A 24,077-nucleotide genomic window follows, 5' to 3' on the forward strand; every position below is an offset into this window, starting at 1 on the left:
GTAAAACCCGACGACGCAAAAAAGTGCCCGAGCCAAGCTTCTTGTTCTTGATCCAAACAATAACAACGAATGGCGCAGTGTAACCCCAAGGGTACTGACTTGCAGTGACTACTTCATTAAGTGAGGTAATCAATAGTTGGTTCCCTTCTGCAGAGCTAGTAGTAGCCGGCAACAGGGCCACAACAAGTATCACCCAAAGCTCTGATTGGACGCGCCGAAAAATGCTGATCTAATACCCGCGCGGGAGTTTTGATGCCTCTTTGGCTGCACTCATGTAATTCTTAGAAATCAAAGCTTACCACATTCCTGCTGCTCTCTGCAGGAAAATGCCTGTCATATGGGTGACAAATCCTTTAATCTGCGAGTTGTTGGGCTTCCATAGAATCGCTATAAAGTCGCATTGGTCGCAGCCGCATTGACCTTTGACCCCAAACGCCCGTTGTATAACAGTTGCTTAGAGCATAAGGAGTTGTCGTTATACAAACAATACCAACACTTTCCCGAGTTCCAAACCAGCCCGCTTCAATTACATTGTTATTTCTTATTTTATTTTCTATTTTGACAACGAAGAAGACGAAGAACACAGACGGAAAGCCCACGAGAAATCACAAGAAGCAAGATGTCAAAGACCGTCGTCGTCCTCGGCGCTGGCTTGGGTGGTATCCCAGTGGCCCACTGGCTAGCAACCAAAACCGACAAAGACGTGCGCGTGGTCCTCGTCGCACCCAATGACGAGTTCTTCTGGAACATCGCGTCTCCTCGCGTGGTGATACCCGGTGCCATGGGCGAGGAGAAGGTGCTGTACAGCATAGCCGACGCCTTCTCCAAGTACAGCAAGGACAAGTTCGAGTTCGTCGCCGGCAAGGCGGAATCACTACGGCCCGACGCAAACTCGGTCACGATAGCTCTGAACGACGGCACTAAGCGCGACATTGCATACCACACTGTCGTCGTCGCCACGGGTGCTGATGCCAAGGGCGATATGCCATGGAAAGTCGTCGGTACCAGTCAGCAGACGCGCGCTGCCATCTCCCAGCTGCGTGATCAGATCGACAAGGCCTCTTCAATTGTCGTGGGTGGGGCTGGCATCACGGGTGTGGAAGTTGCCGGAGAGCTGGGCTACCACTATGCAAAGTCTGGGGCCAAGACCATCACCATCATCGCCGCCGACTCATTGCCTCTGGAGAGCCGCATAATGAAGTCCACCCGCGAGACGGCCAAGAAGGAGCTTGAGAAGCTTCATGTCAAGTTCGTCTCCAATGCGCGCATTTCTGGCGTGACCGAATCAGAGGGAAGCAAAGTCGTCGAGCTTACCAAAACGGATTCCACCAAAGTCGAGCTGAAAGCGGACTTGTTTATACCGGCTTATGGTATCAAGTACAACACCGAGTTTGCGCCGCCGGAGATGCGCGATGACGACGGACGCTTACACCAGGATACATTCCTTCGATCTCCCAAGTACAGCAACGTATTTGTCATTGGAGATGCGGGCAATCTTCAGGCTGCCCAGGCGGCCATCCTTAATGCTCAGATTGAGTATTTGGTGAAGCAATTCGGAGCCTATTTCAAAGATGGCAAAATGGAGGAGTACAACGCGGATCCCAAGATCCTACTGGCGCTCTCAATCGGGCCGTCCCGAGCTACCGGTCAGGTGGGAACGTGGAAACCCTTCAGCTTGCTTCTATGGTGGCTGAAAGCCCGGTATATGGGAACTGACAGTGCAGGCGATTTCGCTCGGGGAGTCAAGATCCTGAAGTCCTAACAGGTTCCGTTGTCGGTTGGGGGAAGTGTGTGGTGCAGGTCCTCAGTGTGTTGGAAGTCAGCTCCCATTTGTGAACCCTTCAAGTCACAACCTGCCGTCTTTTTCACGTTTTTCTTTTCGGCTTTCGGCGGGTAGCGTTTAACCTGATAGTGGGTGTGATGACAGTTATAATGTAATGGGAATACCTCTTCAATACGATATTGTTCATTCCGCAATGCAACCTAGACGTAATGCTGCTGCTGCTACTGCTGCTAGAGGTGGGACCCGGTGTTCGATAGGCTTCCATCTTGATTTGAGACAAGTGTAATAACCGGCACGTGTGTGAAGGATGCGCGTCTTCATGTATACAAACGTGGAAGAGGTGCCATGGAGCAAGCCTTGAGCTCCATTCCTCATTCCGGGCTCGTCTCTCTCGAACTTGGTTCATCCGTACCTCCCCCACCAGCGCCTTTCGCTTCTCGCTGCTTTTCCCGGCGCTTGAGCTTCTTTAGCCGGTTAAGCCTCTTCTTCTTCTCCTTCAGATGTTCTTCCTTGTCGGCGAGCTTCTTCTTCGCAGCCTCTTCCTTCTCTCTCTTGGCCTTGTCTCGCGTGCGCAAGAGGACTCTTCGCTTCTTACCAGGTCGCGTCCTCTTGCTCACGCCCTCACCCATGGTCGTGTCCTCAGCGCCATCGGCGTCGGGCAGAGACTTGGCATTTTTGTCTGCTGTGACGGTGATCTTGGTGACCCTCCATGGCTTCTCAAGTCCCCATTTTCGCTGCTTGGCATTGGCCATCAGATACTCTGTGCTCACCGCTGCGAACTTGAATTGCGCCATGCTCTCCTGATCTGGCTTGTCGGCCACGTAGTATGACAGTGGTCTCCGGGCACGACGAACTCGACTTTGCCGCCTACCTGGGTCTCATCACCCTGCTTAATGACAACGGTATGAGAGGGTTCTTCATCGCGGAACAGGCGAAAAGTGAATGCAACTTCATCCGGGTCCTCGTCTGACGCCAATGGCTTATCAGTCCCAGCAGGAGGGCCATTGGCTCCTTCGTCTGAAGCAACTGCCGTCCCCGATTTCTGGGCCGGGGTATCTGTAACGCCCGGGGCAGGTAATGAAGATGGCGATGAGATGTCCAGATCTAGAAGGCCAGCTAATTGCGCCCGCAGCCTCTCGCGCAGCTCAGTATCCACTTGCCCATCCTGGCTTATCAAGTCGTCACCATCATCGTCAGATGATGCGGAGCTATACAGTTCTTCTCTCCTGACTCTGTATGCAAGAATCCATTAGTTTTGGCAGTCTTCTTGGAGCACAGCTGCAGGGGAAAAAGCCGAGGCTGCCGTGCTTCTGGGGTTTGATTGGTGCAATGGAACTAACCGCTTAGCCTCCGGGATGTCAAACATGATGGGTATTGCTTGACACAATGAGCGAAGCTGTGACACGTATAGATGGTGTATTAATGCCCAGGTTTGGTGGGAAAAGATCTCTTCGTCCTGCGAAGGCTTGCTGCAGTTGCTGAAACCTATGGATCGCGCGCGCGCGCGTGTGTGAGAATGCAAGTGCAGGGTAGATCAGGGCAAATCGAATCAAAACCCGAGATTTGAGTTCGTTGATAATTTGTTCGTCAACAGTTGCAGACGGGAAAGGCTGGACGCAAGCCTTGGGTGCAGAGTGAGTTCCAGTTTTAGTTGGGTTGAGGTAGGATTGGGGGAGGAGAAGGCTAAGTGCTGAAGCCAACGAGAGCCAATGGGGAGGCCGATAGATTAGGGGAACTAGAGGGCGGGGATGACGATAACGAGGAGCTGATCTAAAATGGCACATTTTGCGAAGAGCCACATGGCAGCGCCAGCACGGACAGCTTTGGGAAGCTTTACCAGGCTGGCGGGATGTCCCCATCAGCTGTCTGATCGACCGCCAACGACGCCCATCTGCATCCTCACATCTCCCCTTGCGCACCTGTTCTGCTGCCATGTACGTAATCACCGTTGCAGTCGTCGAAGCCTCCGACGTGCGATGGAAGGGATTTGCCTGCTTGAACGTGCCTGCAATTGTGATCAATCATAAGTTTCAGCAAACCCCCCGAGCCCCCCCTTGAGTGCCAGGAGGCCGGGTTTGTTGAAGAGGCCCCGTCGGCTGGTGGACACCGAGAATGCGGTCTGCATGTACTGTGATCGAAATGCCCAGGTATTTCTGTAGAGCATCATCACCCAGCAGGGTATACATGCGGGCTTTCCAATGATCAGCACAAGGGATTACTGGGCTCCCAATAAAATTCTCCTTTTCATTTCGACGGCATGGCCGGGGGTCCGGGTCTCGAGATCGTACAAGTAGTAGGTGCAGGAAGTATTTATTGCCCGTAGTATGGAGGGTTGTTGGGTGTTTTTTCTTCATATAATTGCTATCATCCGCCTCCTGCAGCCAGCCGGAATAGCTCGCATGTTTTCCTGACCATTCCCGGATTTCTCTTTTTGTTGCCCTTGCTCGTCCTTGCTGCTGCTTGTTTCTTTCCCTTGGCACAAGCATACAACGCGCATACATATGTATGTATGTATGTGTACGGAGTATGCCCACTGCCAACTCATTCCGCCTAATTGATGCTTCCGGTCTCTGGCGTGTTTGCTGCCGACGAGTACCTTCCCTGGCCGTGCATGAAACCATGCGACCGCCTTCCGCTTCGCCCAAACCCAGAAACGCCACTGACTCGTCTTGAATAAGACGGTTTCCCCCTCCAACCACCATCGGCCCATGGGGTAGAGCGAAACAGACCACTCCCTAAGACCTCGGTCCTCCGCATGGCCAACAACAATATACTCGATACAGCATGAACACACATAACGACTCGTATCCTCGGCCACCCGGCGTTCCGTCGTCCCAAACACTTTATTTTTCACACAAGGGCGCACACAGATTCCATCCTCCATCAGGCACAGGCTTCAACACGATTGGATCTTTCTTCTTCTGACTCTTGATTGCTTCTCTCTTCTAACGGCAAGGGGATATCGAACAAATAATGATGTGTGCAGCAGCCCTGAGCCAAACGCCGGTGTTCGCTTTTTTTCCTTCGACGAACCGTGCCGTTTCCTTTCTCCTTTCTCCTCTCTCTCGCGAGATAGGAAGACCATGGACACCAAACAAGCGGGGTGATAAAAGCTGTACACTTTTTACAAAGTCGGGGGTGGGCGGTAGAGACCGACCGGGATAAAAACAACAAAACAACAACACCAGCCTGCAAACCCGGTGGTATGAGAGGCTCGACAAAAATCCCACCGACGCCGACGACCAAAAATGCTCCTTCCAACAAACAAAGTATTACACACCTAACAGTGCGGTCCTCTCTCTTTCTCTTTCGCTCTCTTGCTCTCTCGTGTAAGAGGGTAGCCGACCCCGACATCCGGCCTACCATGGTTACGCCCCTTTTTTTGAAGAGACGCCCTTCCTCTAGACTCCACCGCCCCGGCCAGTTTTCCGGTCCGTTATTCGATCATTAATTACGTATGTGTAGGTATTGTTGAGGGGTATGTTACAGAGGGGGGGGGGGGGGTATTATAAGGTATGTGGGTGGTAGTACTTTCAGTCTCGACCCTGGAACGAATCCACGCTCAGGTTGATCGAGCAGAATGGTATAAGTCTCAACATCTAGTGGAGGAGTGGGTGGGTGAGGTGATAAGGATGCGCGACTGGGCCCACTGGCTTAAGAGGGGCTCCAGTTGTAGCTGCCATAGCCGGCCGGTGCCTGGTGGTGGTCCGTCTTCAGAGGCGGCATGGCGTGGCCAGACTTGTATTGGTCTTGGTAGCCGTACGGGCGGCTCTCCGGGTTGTGGTATGCCTGGACCGAGGCGGGCTCACCAGCGGTAGTGGTCCAGGTGTTGGGAGGCGGGTAGTAGTCGCGCGTCGGCTGGTGGTGGTGGCCAGCCGAGTTGCCATCGCTGGTGGTATAGGCGGTGGGCGAGCTCATCTGACTCTGGTTGTTGTTCACCGGGACATACGAGCCGTATCGGTACTCGGACGACTCATTATTCGATATGGAGCCGGCGCTGTGCACCGAGGTATGGCTCGCGTGGCGAGGGCTCTTCGAAGGGCGCCCGCTCTCCACGTATCGTGGCACGTTCAAATTATGGTCATGGGGCGCACCCATGGAGGAAGTCGAGACCGACAGCTGAGGCGGCGCCGAGCTGCCAGGGACGTATGCGTATTGTGTGCGGATGGATGGTGGTTGCTCGCTGGCAACCATGGAAAGCTGCACCGGCGGCATCGAGGATTGCAGGGGCATCTCTTGATGTTCCGTGCTGTAAGCCGGCATCTTCTGGTAAGAATCCGCAGGAATGCTAGTGGGCGGGTAGCTCGCTGTGGCAGACGAAGGCATGGAGGACATGGGATGTTGTCCAGATGGGCTCCAGTTCGGGTAAGAACTGCAAATCGCCGTTAGCAAACTGGACGTTTCCTGGATGGTCCCACTCTCAGAAGGTAAACTTACTTGGATCTCATGGTCATCGGGCTGCCGGGAAGCTTCGATGCGTTGAAGGTGAAGGCGGTTCGAGGCAACTCGAGGTTCAAGCCTCGGAGTTTCGAGTCTTGCGGCTTCACAGCCAAAGGTCCGGCCACAACGCCCAGACCCGTCTCAACAAGTGCCTGGCCTCGGGAACCAGCGCTCGATCCCAGCAGAGGGATCTCCTTTCTAGCTTGGAAATTCCGAGGACTGCGGCCACGGACAACAATGGGCGCTGTGGTAGACTCGGTGAGGACCGCCTTGGTTCCATCCGACAGGGTTCCGACAACCTTCAAGTGAAGCACGAAATGTTGTTGAAGCTCCTTTCTCCGTCCGTTGTTGGCAGTGGCACTGCAACGCGATTAGTACAGTGAATGGCAAGCGCCAATATTATGTGAGTTTACTTACATTCTGAATTGCAGTCGTCTCCAGCCGATCGGGTAAACCGCGTACTCGCCATCCGCCTCGGGTCCATCCTCCTGGAAGGGGATCAAGGGCAGCGCTGCCGGCTCTTGGTCGGCAGTCTGGGGCATCTCGGGCGAGTTGGGGGGAGGGGTCTTCCAGGGAATGACGATCAGACGCACTGGGTGGCCGTCCACCGACTCAATTGCTGAGATGGTCACCTCGGTGCTGGTTACCGGGACCGATTCACCAGTCTCCTGGCGGATGACCGACAGTTGACCCCTCGGTGTTATCAAGGAGCCACTGATCTGGAACAAGTTCCTCCGGTAGCAAGTCAACTCGGGCTGCAGTAAGGAGCCGTCGCTGCTGTTGGAGGGCATCTCGGAGAGGAAGAACATGCCGTGGAGCTGTGCGGACAGCTCCAGCTGCTGCATACGACCGTGCTGGTCGACGATGGTGTGCTTGTCCTGGGCCCTTCGGAAGGACAGCAGCTTGTGGTCGTGGTTGACGGTAAGCTTGGTGCCATCGTCTCGGAGATCCTGAACAATTTCCTGGTAGGGGGGCTGCTCGGTCTGCGAGTACGGACGCTTCAGGTTGGGGTAGCTGTGGTGCTGCTGGAGCGGCGCGTGGTGTCTGTCAAAGGCGTCGGTCTCGTCCTGGGAGTACCTCTGGTAAGGATAAGGATGCTCGACGGGATGGCCGCTCCGGGGCCGGCCTGGGTGTTGCGAGGAGCCAACCGAAGGGTGGTGGTGGAGCGAGGACTCCATGTTGCTGGGAAAACGAGTTGATAATGGCACCGTCGGGCCGCTGTAGCTCGACCAAAGACTACCGTGAGGTGCCTCCGGCTTCAACTCTGCCATAGTCGCCGTTAGTGTCGTCGTGGTGGACATGGGAGCATATCGCGATGTTCCGATCCGAGAAGAAGAAGAGGAAGACGTCTTGAGTGTCTAACCGAAGGAAGTCGGCCAAAGGTGGTAGATATGGGTGGCGGCTGATCTATTTGTAGATTCGGTACCGGCAAGTCTTTGGTTCTGGGTGATGCAATGGGAGGAAAGAGAGATAAAGTAGTCCAATGCAATGCTTCCTTCTTTGGTCCTACCGCGTAACGTCAGGTTATGGCTTGGGTTGTATGTGAAGTCTGGATTAGAGTGAAGTTCAGGAACGCGAGGTTGCAGGGCAGAGTGTACTTGTATGGGATGGATGGCTCCGGTAGATGGTGCTAGTGGGAGGGGGGTGGCTTCGTGCAAGTCGCGGCACTAAACACTATTCTTCGGGCAGTTTAACGGTTGACAAGAGCCAGGGTCTGGAATAGGTCCTAATCAGGCCTAGGCAGAGGGGAGGAGATGATGGATAACCTGGGTCTGGCACAGATGTCCGAGTACATCCCACTGTCAGAGCTACAGGCCCGCCCTGGAGGAGCACCAGGAGCAGGAGCAGCACCGGCAGCAGCACAGAGCACGGCAGCAGAGGCGTGCGTGTGTGTGTAGCATGTATTGCGGTACAGTACAGTGCATCCAGCTAGCCAGCCCGTGGGTGGGAAAATCTTAAGAGAAGGGCGATGGATGATCTGGGCCAGGGGACCACAATCCAGGACCCTCTTTGGACTGGGATTGCTGATATTCCTGGACACAAGTACACTGAGGAACCGTTGCACTCAGGCGCGGTCAAACGCCAAGGGAGGTGTCAAGGAGAGCCTCTAGTGCTGGTGACAGTGTTTCGAAAACCACGAACGATGATCGGAATTCCATCACTCCATGAAACGTACCGAAATGGAAAGAAGTCGGTCAATAACGAGCTCTGTTATGAGAGGCCATTCTCAAAAATCACACACAGTCTGTCTCTCCCGGTCGATTCGAGGCTGTGTGCACCCCAAAGTTGATAGACGAGACCAAAGCACGCTGCAGTATATTAGCATTATGCTTTCTGGGTACACGAGCCAGTTTCTGATACCAGAGGACCCTCCCTCTCGCGCCTATGCCGACTTTTTAGAGGGCCGGCCAAAGTACAGTACTTGGGCAGGGAAGTGCAGCAGTGGGGATTGCGCGGTGCGTGTGTGGCAGGCAGGCCAGAACCGAACGGCAAAACCCTCTTCTTCTCTCCGCCGCCCGCTCTCTCACCCTCTGTCTCTCGCGCAGCAGAGTATGTAGGCGGACGGAGTAGGCAGGTATGGATGACATGGGTCGAGATGGGGGCACGGGGGGAGAAATCGACTGATGGGCCCTGGAGCCATTCACAGGCAAGCCTTGTCTCTTGCAGCAGCAGCAGCAAGCAAGCAAGCATGAGCAGCAGGCCACACCCCTTCCCCTTCGCCATCTGCCTGCCTGCCTCCTCCTCCTCCTGCTCCTGGGCTTCCTTGTCCTGCCCACCCCCTCTACGGCTCCCACTTCCCAAATGCTTGCCCTGGCCCCCAACAAGGCACTGTGATTAGCTAGCAAAATGTCCGACGGCCTCGACAGGACCCAGCAGGCCCGCTATTTTCTAGAAGACCGTTGGGCACGTACGCCGATGAAGAACCAGAAGGGGATGGTGTGCTGACAAGGGGGCCCCTGGACTGCAAGAATCGGTTCATGAGTTCAAGAGATTACCCTGGACAATGAGCCAAGGATGCATAGGGTACTTACTGGACCAGGTGTGTCCTTGGTGGGTGGGCGGGGACCCAGTTGAAGCTCGCTTGGAGAAAAGCGCAGGGGGTGGTTCCGCGGTGGAGGATCGAGGTACTTTGGCCCCCCCCCTGTCTGTTACCCGTGAATAGTAACAACGGGAAATTCTCTCTCTCTTTTTTTTCTGTCATGTTCGCATATAGCATAGAAGCGCAATAACAGCTCCTATCCCAAAGTTTCTATTATTACTTTCGATAGGCATATCGGTCGGCCGTAAAATCCGCTTTGGGCACCGGGCAACGGCAGAAAGACGATAGTAATTTAAAGGGTTATACTACACCGACTCGCAAAGGTCCACGGGCATGACAACAGTTGTCAAATCCAGCCGACGCCGATATTAGAAGGCAAAAAGTTGAGATTATTCGCAGCTTCATTCTTGGTCGGTGCTGCTGCTGCTGCTACTGCTGCTGACATGTAAGATGCGGGCGTTGATGCGACGGGATGCACGGCTGACTAGAACTTGTGGGCGGTGGTCGCACAATCATCGTTCCGTTGAACGTGCATGCATGTACAATTGATTGTATGTTCATCGAAAGACCCGGCTTCGAGGGGTTCATGATGAAACCCGTTACCTACAGCTTCCGAGAAACGTGCCCCCATTCCTCCGCCGCCGCCGTCATTTTGGTTCTGAACCAGAGTAGCCCATCGTGTGCTGTCCCACGCTGAATAGACATCGTGAGATTTCTGGTGCCATGGGACTCCCGGGTCAAGGCACTATATTATAGTTTATCGTCACTATAGTAAGGCGAGCTAGAGGCTAACAATTCCCAATTCGACAGGTGAATTGTCGTGCCTGACACGGAAATGGACAAAGTGGCCCACTGCTAGTCAAGTACATGGCTAGACAAGCCGCGCGCCAATCGCAGCGGGCCCCCTTTAGCTTACTTGCCTGATAACTTGGTTATCGTAACAGTCGGGGTCCGGGTTCTTCCAACTATAGTGACGATGCAAACAGGGTGAGGATACCCACGAGAGGCTCTCATCCACGATCTCAGCTGTGGGTTTTCCGGAGACTTGCAGTAGCCGCAACGGTGAGCCAAGCAAAGCAGGAGCCCCTGGAATGATTGGGCCATTACGATATAGCGCATCGTGGGAGTCCTTTAGCCTACACAACTTGCTGGGTTAGCATGGGCCAGGGCCTACTGCTACTACACGCCTATCCGAGCAATACGTACAGTATGTAAGCATTCCCGCACCTAAAATGTGTACCTCATGGGGAAACAGATATCGCACAGACGAGAGAGCAGCCGACTGAAGACCGTTTCCCATCACCCAGTCACGACAACTTTAGCCGCATCCCCTAGTCTACCAGCGGCACGAACGCGTCTACTGCTAACTGGGGTGCTGCATTGGATTAGATTCCTCAACCGCCGCCGCTACCGAGGTAGGGGTTTGCGATGATGCAATACAATACAGATGCTCTGCAGCCTCGTTCGCAGCCTGTAAGAGACGGCCACACCAGGCTAGATAGAAGCCGGCGGTGGCGGCTCCAAGTTTGCATCTCCCACTGCCACCTCCATTGACTTTCATCTCCTAAGTGGGACTCGCCTCACGGCATCGTGTCCGCGGCCGTTACGCTGGCGAGTCAAAGAGGGGGTCTATAGAGCTTGTTGTTAAGGAGGCGACTCACGCCCAACACAACGTTCGTGGATACCAGTCGACTAAGTCGAGGATGCATCACGGAAAGGCACATGCAAAGTACAATGCCATCTTGCTTCCGGGTGCGTCACGGCCGTCGAGACTGTTACGCTGCACTCCACATTAGGCCTGTTGCGATGGGGCCTGTCAGGGGAAACACCGGACATTTTCTTCTGTCTTGAGAGATCTTCCACGAGCACCGTTACATCCTGCTGGCTGCTGGCTTGGTGGGCTCTAACGGCAGTCGAAAGAAGGCCCCAAGGCCCCTGGATCCTGGATCCTCCCAGTCCGTCGAGAAAACAGGCGGCACCCTATTTGTTCCTTGAGTTGATCGAACTGAGCTAACCCGCATTGGGCCAGGGACTGATGTCAGTTTTTGGAAGACTCAACCCACCTTGTCGTGGAAATACGACATCATTGTTCCAGAACAAGCGCGTTGGGATCTGGTCGAAACGCGAGTAACAGTTTAGTGGGGTGATCTCGAAGCATCGAAGAACTTTTTTCTCCGACTGCGAATGTCACCAATCCGACCAAGAGTCGACGCTGTCTGGCTGCTGTGCCCTACACATTCAGGAGGTGTTGTTCGACGTTGGCGGCATCGAGAATCATTCTTCGGAGGTCGCTTAACGGCTGCAGCTTCCCAATCCCTGAAATTGCCAGATAGGACCTGTCGACAACTTCATGCATGTGATTGAGTGCAGGCCGAGATTACTCGAGGTTTTCCATGGCTATAACAGACCCGGCTTAATGGGTATAGTTGCAGGTTGATATAACACAGACCAGGCCACACAGACCCTGTCACTGCCTCCAAAAGTGGTCCCTCTCCGAGAATGCGATTGTACTGTGCTGCGACTGTTCAAATTGAGTGTGTGTGTGACCTGGATATCTGATATGGCATAAGGCGGCTTGCTTGCTGCTTGCTGCTTGCTGCATGTGGGCACAAGAAGCGTGACCACGGAGAAGTATTGAACACCTCGCGGCAATGCGCACGTCGACCCTGGAACGCAGGCTCGGAGGAGCGGATTTATGTCTGCTTCTTACTCGTATGAGCAGTCAGTGAGTCTATAGAACAGCAGCTATCACCAGTGGGTGAGGCTCAAGAAGCCCTGCGTTGTCTAATGAATGAACATATCAAAACCCCTTCTATGGCCGTCATATAGAAGGAACCCTTGTCGGCGGCAATGCGACATATATCGCTCTAGCGTCAGGGCAAAAGTGCCGGGGCTCGGGGGTGTCGGAATTGGACAACAGACAACCAGGACCGGGCATCCTTCGCTTACGAAACGAGGGGACAAGCTTCAAACAGGAAACACACCTAGAACTAGAAGATTTTGGTTTTTGTTTCCAAGGCTGGGTGATAATCTAGCAAGTGCAGCTTCAAGCATGTTGTATGTAGGTCTATGCCGATCGTTGTTCGTCTGGCCTGACGACGCACCTGCGTCTTTCGTATCTTCTCACTCACACATGGCGGCCAAGCAGCATGTAAGTAGCGCCTTGCCTTGCCTTGCGCGCTCGCTCCTCCCTGCCGAGCTAACCCTGGGCCGATTGGGATGGGCAAAATCCATGGCCTCGTCCGCTTTTATTTCTCCGGAGCGCTTGCTGCTGCTTGCTTGCTTCTGCTCATCATGGCCGCCATGGTAGAGCCTGCATAGGATCAAATTGACTAGGCCGTATTCAGATAATATGCCCGACCGGCAGACTCCATTTGGCGGAAGATCCCCAGTCCCGCTCGAAGCAGTCAGCTTGATCAAGCAATCGTTGTCCTTGCCGACGTCCAAAGAAAGAAAGTGGTGCACTGCTCAGGCCGGTCTCCATAATAACAACAACATTAGCAGAAGCCGCCACCACAGCACAGCTCTTGCGGTATCCGACACCAGCTGCCGTCCCGACTAACTTCTCAGTAGCGCGAAGCTGTTCAGGGTCCCTGCAGCAGCGAACCCAGCAGCTAAGGTTTTAGAGTCGCCTTTTCTCGGCCGACACTGAGGGAATACCGGTTGTTCATCGGCAGCCGCAAAGTATGGATGGCATCGAATTTTGCCTTCTTTTGCAGCCGGCACACGATATCTTCTCTATATGTCCCTGATAGTATAAACCACTCGGGATGGAACCTGCTTGGTAGTATCGAATGTGTACCTTGTTTTTCGGGGGGGGGGGGGATTTCCCGGATTTCATGCTGCTACTGCACCAACAAACAATAGAGATGTACCTGCGGGAGAGGAAACAATCTTGGAAGCTGAAAATTACATGAGCTGCAAAGCTATATCCAGGCCGCGCAGGCAAGGTCAGCCTGAGAACATTCAGGGCATGGATGACTTGACCAATTAGTCGAGTCAGTAAATTCCAGCCTTTGCCTTTGGAAGGAGCTGCAGTCGTGTAGTAATAAAGTGAAGAGTCAAATTGCACATGGGCGATATCAAGTTGTTTCTGGGCAAATGAATCGTTAGCCAACGCCGTCGAAAGGAAATCGAAACAAAAACTGGGCTTCGCAGCGCTGTGCAGCCTGGCCAGGCAGTTGGTATTAATCCCGTAATGTAAAATTCCGATGATCCCTTCCGGGTGGATGGAGGGAAATGCCAGTGTCGCAACAGAAACAAACGGTTGCTGACCCGGAGCGACCTGATCAACATGAAGAATGCGACCTAGGAGATATTCAGTAGTAGATGGATGCTGACTTGACAGGTCTGACAGCATCCCATCGTGACCTACGGGCGGTCCAAACCAGATACTGTGCGGCGGCATATTCCAAGCGAGGGGCCCCATTTAGGCTTAGGGGGGGATGTTCAGTGTTAGACAAGGGTGGGTGCACAAGAACAAGGGGTCTCAGTTATGGATGCGGGGCCGGCGTGTGAACTTCGCCTTGCTGGCTGGTCCAAACATCGAATCCCAGCAATTGACCTGGGCGATCCTTAAGCCAGGAAGTCCTGTCTCTGGACGCATGTATTACATAGGGGCTAGGGGTTGAAGGAAGAGGATATTGAGGGGGCCGTTGAAGTTTCAACCCATATCGCACTTCAGGTATAGCAGTTTAATAACCAGGGTCACGAAGATGCACACATGATCAACTACGAAAAAGTTGATAGGAAAGCGGGATGGAATCGACCAAACGATGGATGTACAGCAGCAGATGCGACGGCCGGTAAGACTCGAACCGAGCCGGGTTCCCGTTGTGACGAGATTGCATCAATCCAACCGCACATAACATTTGTACATGGCTGCAGGCTTGCAGCATCTCTCTCAGGTTAAAGGGGAAAGAAAAATGAAAGGTCAAATGTCTGCGCGAGTCACTAAAGAGATGCTCAGCTCCCTCTACTTGTACGTGTACATTGGTTGTGATGTCTGTTGTCGACACGATTCTTTCTCTGGAAGCTGGGCCCCCGACGCCCATTGGACAGAACCGACTACCGACATGCAAAAGCAGAAGGAAAGAGCGGTCCACCCACCTTTACGGCGAGTGGCTGCATGCATGTGTGGCCGTTAGCCCAACGGGGCAGTTGCTTCTGCGGCCGTACAGTAAGTAGGTGCTGTGCTGTAGTTGGTTGTTGGTTGGTTCGGCCGTACATACATACATACATTCAAAATTGATTTATTGATCCAATGCATCCTGGGTCGTTGGCTAAAGTAGGTAGGTAGAGAGAGGATGACGCCGGCAGGAATTGGAAAAAGTACCTCAACTTGGTCGATGTTGGTAAGAACAGGCCACACTTGCAGAATCTTTACAGTAGTTCGCGACTATGACACTGCTAGCAGCTCGCTAAAAACGGTCGTCCGTATTAAGGCTGCTCCCGCATTTTGATAGGTTCTGCATGTCTCAATTGCAATTGCCTACTTGGAGGTCTGGCTCGCCGTACATACCAGACATGCGTGTGTGTGTGTAGGAATAAGCAGTTGGACATTGCGCACGTTGCAATATACCATCATCACCAATATCGCACCACTTGGTTCCCCATCACATCAACCATGATCGATCTGAGGTCACACTCGACGAAGGTGGTACCTGGTACCCTCACGCCTCCCCCTTACCCATATCCCTACCCTTGCTGGCCTTAGCCTATCGGAGAGCAGACCCAAGACAGGATTAAGTCGTTCTATGGGTCGGCACAGTACATAACTGTCTAAAATGCTCTTAGTGCCGATGTACATATACGCTTATGATGACTTGTGTATCTTCATTAGTCTTGGATTATTAGTCTGGTGTCTGTGGTTAGTGTCAGGCGGGCAGCGGGAGAACCGTCGTCATGATGGCCTTTCTATCAATACTGACACTCCGGCAGACGTACTCAGCTAGACATCCAAATCTCCGAACACGACAAGCCGATCCGTCGCTAGTAGATGAGTCCTCCGGTTGTTTCCTTCTTTCTTTTTCAACGTTCTTTCCACAGATTACAACGGCCAGCCTATGACGTAGTGTGGATGTGCATGCAGTTGATCGTTTGGGCAACCTATGCGTACACAGGTCGCTTACACATGCGTATGCTCGATATATGGGAAAGGCGCTTGATCTCTATAGGCTCAGTCAGCGCCAGCCGCCGATCGTCGTTGTATTTGGAGACGCTGCTACTACACTGCCAACCCAGCCTACCAGCCGGTTCCTCCCTCTGCGAGTGATGCCGTAACATCCGCTAGCCCAGTTATACATGAGCAGCAGCACAGTCTGGTAGGTTTATATCCTTCAAGAAACAAACAAGATAGATGGCGATGTGCCATCCCGTCCGTCTTCTATTTTTGTTTGTAGTTGTGTGTGCAATGGTACAGTAAATTGGTCGCCTTAGTCTCAGCCACATCTCAATATACTTTGAATCGAGGTCGTGTAATTGCGCCTTCCCCAGAGATCTCCAATTTGGTTTTTTGGTGATTTAGGAGATGCTTCCCAGGATCCCGTCCCGCGTCCTGGGTTTGGTCCTGGGTTTAGTGCTGGGTTCGGTCCCTGGGCATCCCAATTTACCAGTGCTGCAATACCCAAGCACCCAGCCCACCCAAATCAATCTCGACCACATCGTCCCTAGTGAACCAAAGAAAGGCCGGCATCTCTCAATCGACAAGCATAATTCCTCCCGGGCCAGGCATGGGATTTGGGACAATACACTGACCGCCCTTGCACTGCCTCATTTTCCCATTGACCTCATCTAAAAAATTCATCCGGCCGCAATCTGGTGAATTGTGATGCCGACAAAAGAAGGCCAGGCAACGCAACCTGGACCGACTGATCCACCCGAGTCTTCGGATTTTCCAAAAGCCCATAGTTTCCCGTATCTTCTCCATCTGCACGGCCAATATTTTCGCATTGGCGCCCGGCGCATGATGTTTTTCTCTATTAAGCCCACAGCGCTTCGTCATGCACATATCAAAGAGCCAACGCAAGCCACAAAATGACTCGCGCATATATTCCAAGTTGGGGCATTCCGTGATCAATATTTGATGGTTATGCCTTGTTTGAACCATTCAATAGTTTCTTTCGGTAGCTGCCATTACCACTACCGGTGCCATCCCCCCGCAGTTGACAGCAATGCCACGCCGCCGGGTGCCTCATATCCGCGGTTTGTCCGGTTTTCCCTCTGCAGCTGCATACATACTCCCGGGCCTCGTCCTCCTTGTTGATGATTAACAGCTGACAGGCGGGCAGCACCGCGAAACGACTTCCTGTCCCGGCGTCGAGCATCAATTATGGACAAGGTAATGCAGTATCGTCTCGGCTATCCCCCCCTTTTGACTTCTCGTTGTGCGGGCCACTGCTTACCGAGATGATAGACAGACAAGACTCGGGGAGGCCTGAGAGGCTATAATCCGGCCTTGCTATGCGCACTGCAGCGTCTGGATCCGTGTATTAGCCTGCAAGTAAGTGGAAGAGCCGACTTGTATGTACACAAAGGATTTTAACCATGGCCAATCTCCACCACCACCGACCCAACACTGTACAAGTCGCTAACCAGTAGGAGCAAGGTACGGCTACCGCCGATCTCTCTTTTTGGACAGCACCATGGAATCGCAAGTACGGTAAACCACTCCGTGTACGTCGTGTGGCTCGGGCATATGTATGAGAGCCGGCCCAGCAGCACGTCTCATCACTCTTACCCACCCTTTACATGGACGCAAAAACGGCCTGGGAGCATCTAGAGGCCCTGCAGGCTGCAGGTAAGTCAACCACCTCCTCTTTCGGTAGGCAGCACGCGGGCCAGTCATCAAGCATCGTGCAGAGCTCGTATGATGTGACGGCTACACACCAAAATATCCACCCCACGTGTAGAGTCGTTGATCGCATGCACACATCCCGTTGCCAACTGTGACCTCATTACCGTAAACCCCATCGCATCGCTTGGTGGTAAAGTGTCAGGTCCTCCTTATAGTATAGGCATATCCCCTTGAGTATAATAACGCTACCCTTTACTAAATTTATAATACTATATATATTAATAAGTAAACTATATAATAACTATATATATATAATTTATTAATCTTTATAATATATTAATATTTAAAGGAAATATTATTATTTTAAATAATAATATAAAAATTAAATAATTTTATTAATATTTTAATTAATATTATATATTATAAAATAATTAAAAATATATTATTATATTATTAAAGTTAATTATATATTTTTTAATATACTTTTTAAATATAAAATATTTATTTAATTAAATTCGATCGATATAATAAAAAATTTAATTAATTTAAATGGTATTAAATAGCTTAAAGTATATTTTAATTTAATAATTAATAATTAATTTAAATCGATAAATATATTTAATAATAAATCGATTATTAATAAATTTTTAATTAACCCTTTTAACTTTATTTTTTTATTTATATTAAAATAAATTATTAAAAAATAAATATAATGTATTAATAAATGAAAATTTAATAAATTTATTAATTTAAAGTTTAAAAAAAAGAAAAATTAAAAATTAAAATAAAAAAAATTTAATATTAATAAATTATATTTATTTCTATTTAATATATTTTATATATATTTATTCCCGTTATATAATTTTAAAAACTATTAAAAATCGATTTTAAAAATATTATATTTCTTTTTTATTAAATTTATTACGTATAATAAATAATAAATATTATATAAAAAGTTTAAAATATAGCTTTTTAAATAATAATAATAAATTATTTATATATTTAAATTAATAAAAAAAAATTAATTTATATTCGATTTATTTTAAATTAATTATATACTTTTAATATTAACCTTTTTATTAATAAATATATTATTAAATTTAATAATCGATTTTAAAATAAAATAATTATTTTATTAAAATTAATACCGATTAAATTTAAAATATAAATATTTATATTAATAAGTTATTTTTTATAATAGTTATAATATATTTTAAATAAATTAAAACTTTTAAAAAACTTAATTAATATAAATATAATATTTATTAAAAAATTAAAAGTTAATAATAATAAAATATTAAATTTAATATAAAAAATAATATTAATTTTATTTAATTAATTATTCCTTTATTACCTTCTATTTATTTATTATATTTATTTTAATAACTTCTTATTTTTATTAATATTATATATTTAATTATAAAAATAAAAAATTATAATTTTTAAAATAATTATATTAAATTATAATATAATAAAAATTATTATTAATATTAAATAAAAATAAGTATTATTTATTTATAATAATTAAAATAAATAATTTATATTTAATAATTTTATTAATTTTTTATTTAAATTTTTTTTTAAATATATATTATATATAATTAATATAAATAATATAAAATAAATAAATAATAATATAAATTAATAATAATTTTATATTAAAATAAATAAATATTTTAAATAATAAATTTAAAAAAATTAAATTTTTAATAATAATAAATAATAAATATTAAAAAAATTTTTATTATAATTTTTAATTATAATTATTTATTATTTTTTATAATATAAAATTTAAAATAAATTTAAAGTTTATAATAATATTATATTTAATTATTAAAAAAAGAATTATTTCTTTATATTATATAAATTTAAAATTTATTATAAATTATTTATATTAAATAATAAAATTTTTAAAATTAATATATATAAATATTAATTTTATATAAATTTTTTAAAAAAAAAATTTAAAAATAAATATAAATTTTAATAATAAATATTTTTTAAAATTTATAATTTATTTTCTTTTTTATTATTTATATAAATATATATATTATTATTTATTATTTAATTTTAATTTTTTATATATTATTAAATATATATATAATTATTAAATTTTAATATTTATTTATATATATTATAATAAATATTAATATTAATAACGATATTATATTATATATATTTATAAAAAACGTTTTTAATAATTTTAAAAAAATTACTTTATTAATTATATATTATAATATTTTAAAATTAAAATATTTTATTAAATTTATTAATTTATTAAAAATAAAATATTTTAATATTATTAAAATTATTAATAATATAATATTTTAAAAATCGAAATAAAAAATAATTTTATATTTATATTTTTTTTTTATTTAATAAAAAATAAAAATAATAAAAAAATTAAATAAATATAAAAGAATTATATTAATTTTTTATTATTATTTAAAAATTTATTATAATAAAATAATAAAATAAATAATATTAAAATATTAATAAATAAAAAATAAAATAAAATTAATAAATAATTATTTAATAAATATATTATTATTAATTTATTAATAATTAATTATTATATAATTAATTAATTTATATATTTATTTAATTTAACTTATTATATTAAAAATAATAAATTTTATATAAATTTTTTTTTTAATATAAATAATAAATTAATATTTTTTATAAAATAAAATAAATAATATTTAATAAATTAAAAAATTTTTTTTTATAAATATTTATTTTAATTTATTTTAATTATAAAAAAGAAATAAAAATAAAAATTAATATTTTTAATTTTATAATTATTAATATATTTTTTTAAAAATAAAATAATAATAAATAATATTTAATAAATATTATTTAAAATTCTTTTTAAAATTATAATTAAATTATTTAATATATAATAAAAAAATATTTATAATTATATATAATTTATAATATTAATAAATAAAATTTATCGATTTTTAATATAAAAAATTATTTATTATTATTATTAATTATTAAATATTTAAATATTTTAAAATAAAATAATATTTAAATTTATATTAAATATAATAAATAAAAATTTTAATATAATATAACTTTATTATTATTTATAAATTTAAAAAATATAATATAATTATTAATATATTATTTTAAAAAATAAAGGAATTAAAATATTTTAAAATATTTTAAAAAAATAAAAAATATTAAATAATCTTTAAACCTTTAAATATTATATTAATATTTAATTTTAAAACTAAAATTATATTATTAAATAATAATATATCGTTTTTAAACTTATTAAGAATTACTTTTATAAATATAATATTAAAAATAAATAAATAAATTATTAATTTAAACGTTTTTTATAAAAAAATATATTTAAATTATAAAAACTTTATTATAATTAATAAACTTTTTTTATATAAAAAAAGGTTAATTATATTATTTATAAATAAATTTTAAATAAAAATAATAAAAAATATATATTATTAAATAACGATAATATATTTAAATATAAATAAAATTAAAAAATTAATATTATAAAATTATTAATAATTAAAATTAATTAATAATTATAATATATTTATAATTAATTATATATATAAATTATTAAAGATTTTTTAAATAAAAATATTTAATAAATTTTAATTATTTTTAATTTTTAATTAATTTTAATAAAATATTATAATAAATTTTAAAATTATATTCCTTTTAAATAAAAATATTAAATATAATATAATAATAATTATAATTAATCGATTAATAAAACGAAATTAAATCGCTTTTTATAATAAAAATATAATATAAAAAAAATATTATAATTATATTATTAAAACCTTTTTAAAATTTATAATTTTTTTTATATAATTATAAATAATAAAAATACTTAATTTATTTTATTTTTTATTAATAGAATTTTTAAAATATTAAATATTAAATAAATATTTATATTAATAATTTATTATATTATTATAAAATAAATTAAAATTATAAATAAATATATAAATTAAAAATTTTACTTTTTTTTAATTTATTATTAAAATAATTAAATAAATATATTATTAATTTTAAATTATATTTAAATAATTTTCTTTTATAAATTATTAAAAAAAATAATACTTTTTGAAATAAAATAAAGTTTTAAATTATAAATTTATTTTAATTAAAAATAAACTAATAATTTTAAAAATTTATTTTTTATTAAAAAATTAAATTAAAAATAAATTTAATAAAATATTAATATAATTAAAAAATATATTAAAATTATAAAAGTTATATTAATTTTTTTTTAAAAATAAATATATAAATAAATAAATTATTATTAAAAAAAATTCGATTTTAATATAAATAGTAAAATTTTTATAAAATAGATTATTAATTTAAAAATTAATTAATTTAAAAATAAATTAATATTTTTATATATATAATAATTAATATAAATCCTTTTTTTAAAAAAAAAAATATTTATAAATTTAAAATCTTTAATTTATAATTAAATAATATTTATTATATTAATTATTTATTAAAGAATTTAAATAATATTTTTTTAAAATAAATTTTAATATAATTTATTAATAAAATAATAAATTTTAAAAAATTAAATTAATTTAAATATTAAATATTTTAAATTAAAACTTTATAAATTTATTATAAGAAATTATAATATAAAATCGATTAAAATAATTAAAAAAATAATAATATATAATATTTTATTTTTAATTTTAAAAATTTAATAAAAAAATTAAAAACATATTATTAATAAAACTTTAAAAAAATTAAATTATTAATAAAATTATTTAAATAAAAATATATTATTAATAAAAATTATTTTAATAATAATTATTTAAATAATAAAATATTTAAATTAAAAACGATATAATATTTAATTAAAAAAAATAAATAATATAAAAAAATATATAATAAATTATTAAAAATAAAATATAATATTAATTATTTAATAAAAATTATAATTAAAATATTTTTATAATAAAATATAAAAATATTTAATTATAATATTATAAAAATTAAAACTTTATAATTAAATAATTAAATAAATATTTAAAATTATTTTTATTTTAATTAAAAAATATTAAATTTAAATCTTTATTAAATTATTAAAATATTATTTTTTTTATAAAAAAAAAGTAATAATATAATATATTAATTTATATTTATTAATATTATATTAATAAAATTAATTTTATTTTTATATTTATTTAAATTTTATTAATTAATTTAATTTTAATTAAATTTTTTTATTTTATAAAAAATATTAATTTATTATTTATATTAAAATAAATTTATATAAAATTTATTATTTTCTATATAATAAATTAAATTAAATAAATATATAAATTAATTAATTATATAATAATTAATTAATAATAAATTAATAATAATATATTTATTAAATAATTATTTATTAATTTTAATTCTTTTATTTTTTATTTATTAATATTTTAATATTATATATTTTATTATTATATTATAATAAATTTTTAAATAATAATTAAACATTAATATAGTTTTTTTTTATATTTATATAGTTTTTCTTTAATTTTATAAAAATATAATATTTATTATTAAAATTATAAAAAAATTTCTTTTTTTTTTTATTTCTTTTTAATTTTTTTTTTTTATTAAATAATAAAAAAAAATATAAATATAAAATTATTTTTTATTTTAATTTTCGAAATATTATTTTATTAATAATTATAATAATATTAAAATATTTTAATTTTAATAAATTAATAAATTTAATAAAATATTTTAATTTTAAAATATTATAATATATAATTAATAAAATAAAGTTTTTAAAATTATTAAAAATATTTTTTATAAATATATATAATATAACGTTGTTATTTTATTTTATAAAGGATATTAATTTATTATTTATATTAAAAAAAAAATTTATATAAAACCTATTACCTTTTATATAATAAAATAAATTAAATAAATATATAGATTAATTAATTATATAATAATTAATTAATAATAAATCGATAATAATATATTTATTAAAAGATTATTTATTAATTTTAATTTTCTTAATTTTATTTTTTATTTATTAATGTTTTAACGTTATTTATTTCGTTATTTTATTTTAATAAATTTTTAAATAACGATTAAAGATTAATATAACTTTTTATTTTATATTTATATATTCTTTCTTTAATTTTATAAAAATACGATATTCGTTATTAAAATCGCGAAATAATCGGTTGTTATTTTTTTCGATTTCCTTTTTCGCTTTTATTTTTTATTAAATAATAAAGAAGGAATATAAATATAAAATTATTTTTTATTTTAATTTTTAAAATATTATATTATTAATAACTTTAATAATATTAAAGTATATTAATTTTAATTAATTAATAAATTTAATAAAATATATTAATTTTAAGGCGTTATAATATATAATTAATAAAATAGTTTTTTTAAAATTATTAAAAGTATTTTTTATAAACGTATATAATATAATATTATTATTAATATTAATATTTATTATAATATATATAAATAAATATTAAAATTTAAATAATTATATATATATTTAATAATATATAAAGGATTAAAATAAGAAATAATAATATATATATATATATATATATATAATAAAATAGAAAGATAAATTATAAATTTTAAAAAACGTATATTATAAGAATTTATATTTATTTTTAAAATCTTTTTTCGAAAACTTATATAAAATCGATATTTATATATATTAATTTTAAAAACTTTATTATTTAATATAAATAATTTTTAATAGATTTTAAACTTATATAATATAAATAAATAATTCTTTTTTTAATAATTAAATATAATATTATTATAAATTTTAAATTTATTTTAAACTTTATATTATAAAGGATAATAAATAGTTATAATCGAAAATTATAATAAAAAAAGGATTTAATATTTATTATTTATTATCGTTAAAGGTTTAATTTTTTTAATTTTATTATTTAAAATATTTATTTATTTTAATACGGAATTATTATTAATTTATATTATTATTTATTTATTCCTTA

The 24,077-nt window shown here is 39.3% G+C and overlaps 3 protein-coding genes across 3 annotated transcripts; 1 reads left to right on the plus strand and 2 right to left on the minus strand.

The window, feature by feature from the left end:
* Window positions 1-619: 619 nt before the first annotated feature.
* PG985_013835 (uncharacterized protein) lies at window positions 620-1,762 on the plus strand (the record flags this gene model as incomplete). Its single annotated transcript, XM_066833601.1, has 1 exon — window positions 620-1,762. The coding sequence occupies one exon, from the start codon at window positions 620-622 to the stop codon at window positions 1,760-1,762; it is 1,143 nt and encodes a 380-aa protein (XP_066678341.1).
* A 392-nt stretch (window positions 1,763-2,154) lies between these two features.
* On the minus strand, window positions 2,155-3,149 carry PG985_013836 (uncharacterized protein; the record flags this gene model as incomplete). Its single annotated transcript, XM_066833602.1, has 3 exons — window positions 2,155-2,592; window positions 2,655-3,015; window positions 3,124-3,149. The coding sequence occupies 3 exons, from the start codon at window positions 3,147-3,149 to the stop codon at window positions 2,155-2,157; spliced, it is 825 nt and encodes a 274-aa protein (XP_066678342.1).
* A 2,288-nt stretch (window positions 3,150-5,437) lies between these two features.
* On the minus strand, window positions 5,438-7,524 carry PG985_013837 (NDT80/PhoG like DNA-binding family protein; the record flags this gene model as incomplete). The annotated part of the gene is made up of 3 exons (XM_066833603.1): window positions 5,438-6,155; window positions 6,221-6,583; window positions 6,641-7,524. The coding sequence occupies 3 exons, from the start codon at window positions 7,522-7,524 to the stop codon at window positions 5,438-5,440; spliced, it is 1,965 nt and encodes a 654-aa protein (XP_066678343.1).
* Window positions 7,525-24,077: the final 16,553 nt, after the last annotated feature.

This window comes from Apiospora marii, assembly GCF_038362585.1.
Source record: "Apiospora marii strain CBS 49790 chromosome Unknown utg000011l_segment0_segment0, whole genome shotgun sequence".
Classification (NCBI taxonomy): Eukaryota; Fungi; Ascomycota; class Sordariomycetes; order Amphisphaeriales; family Apiosporaceae; genus Apiospora; species Apiospora marii.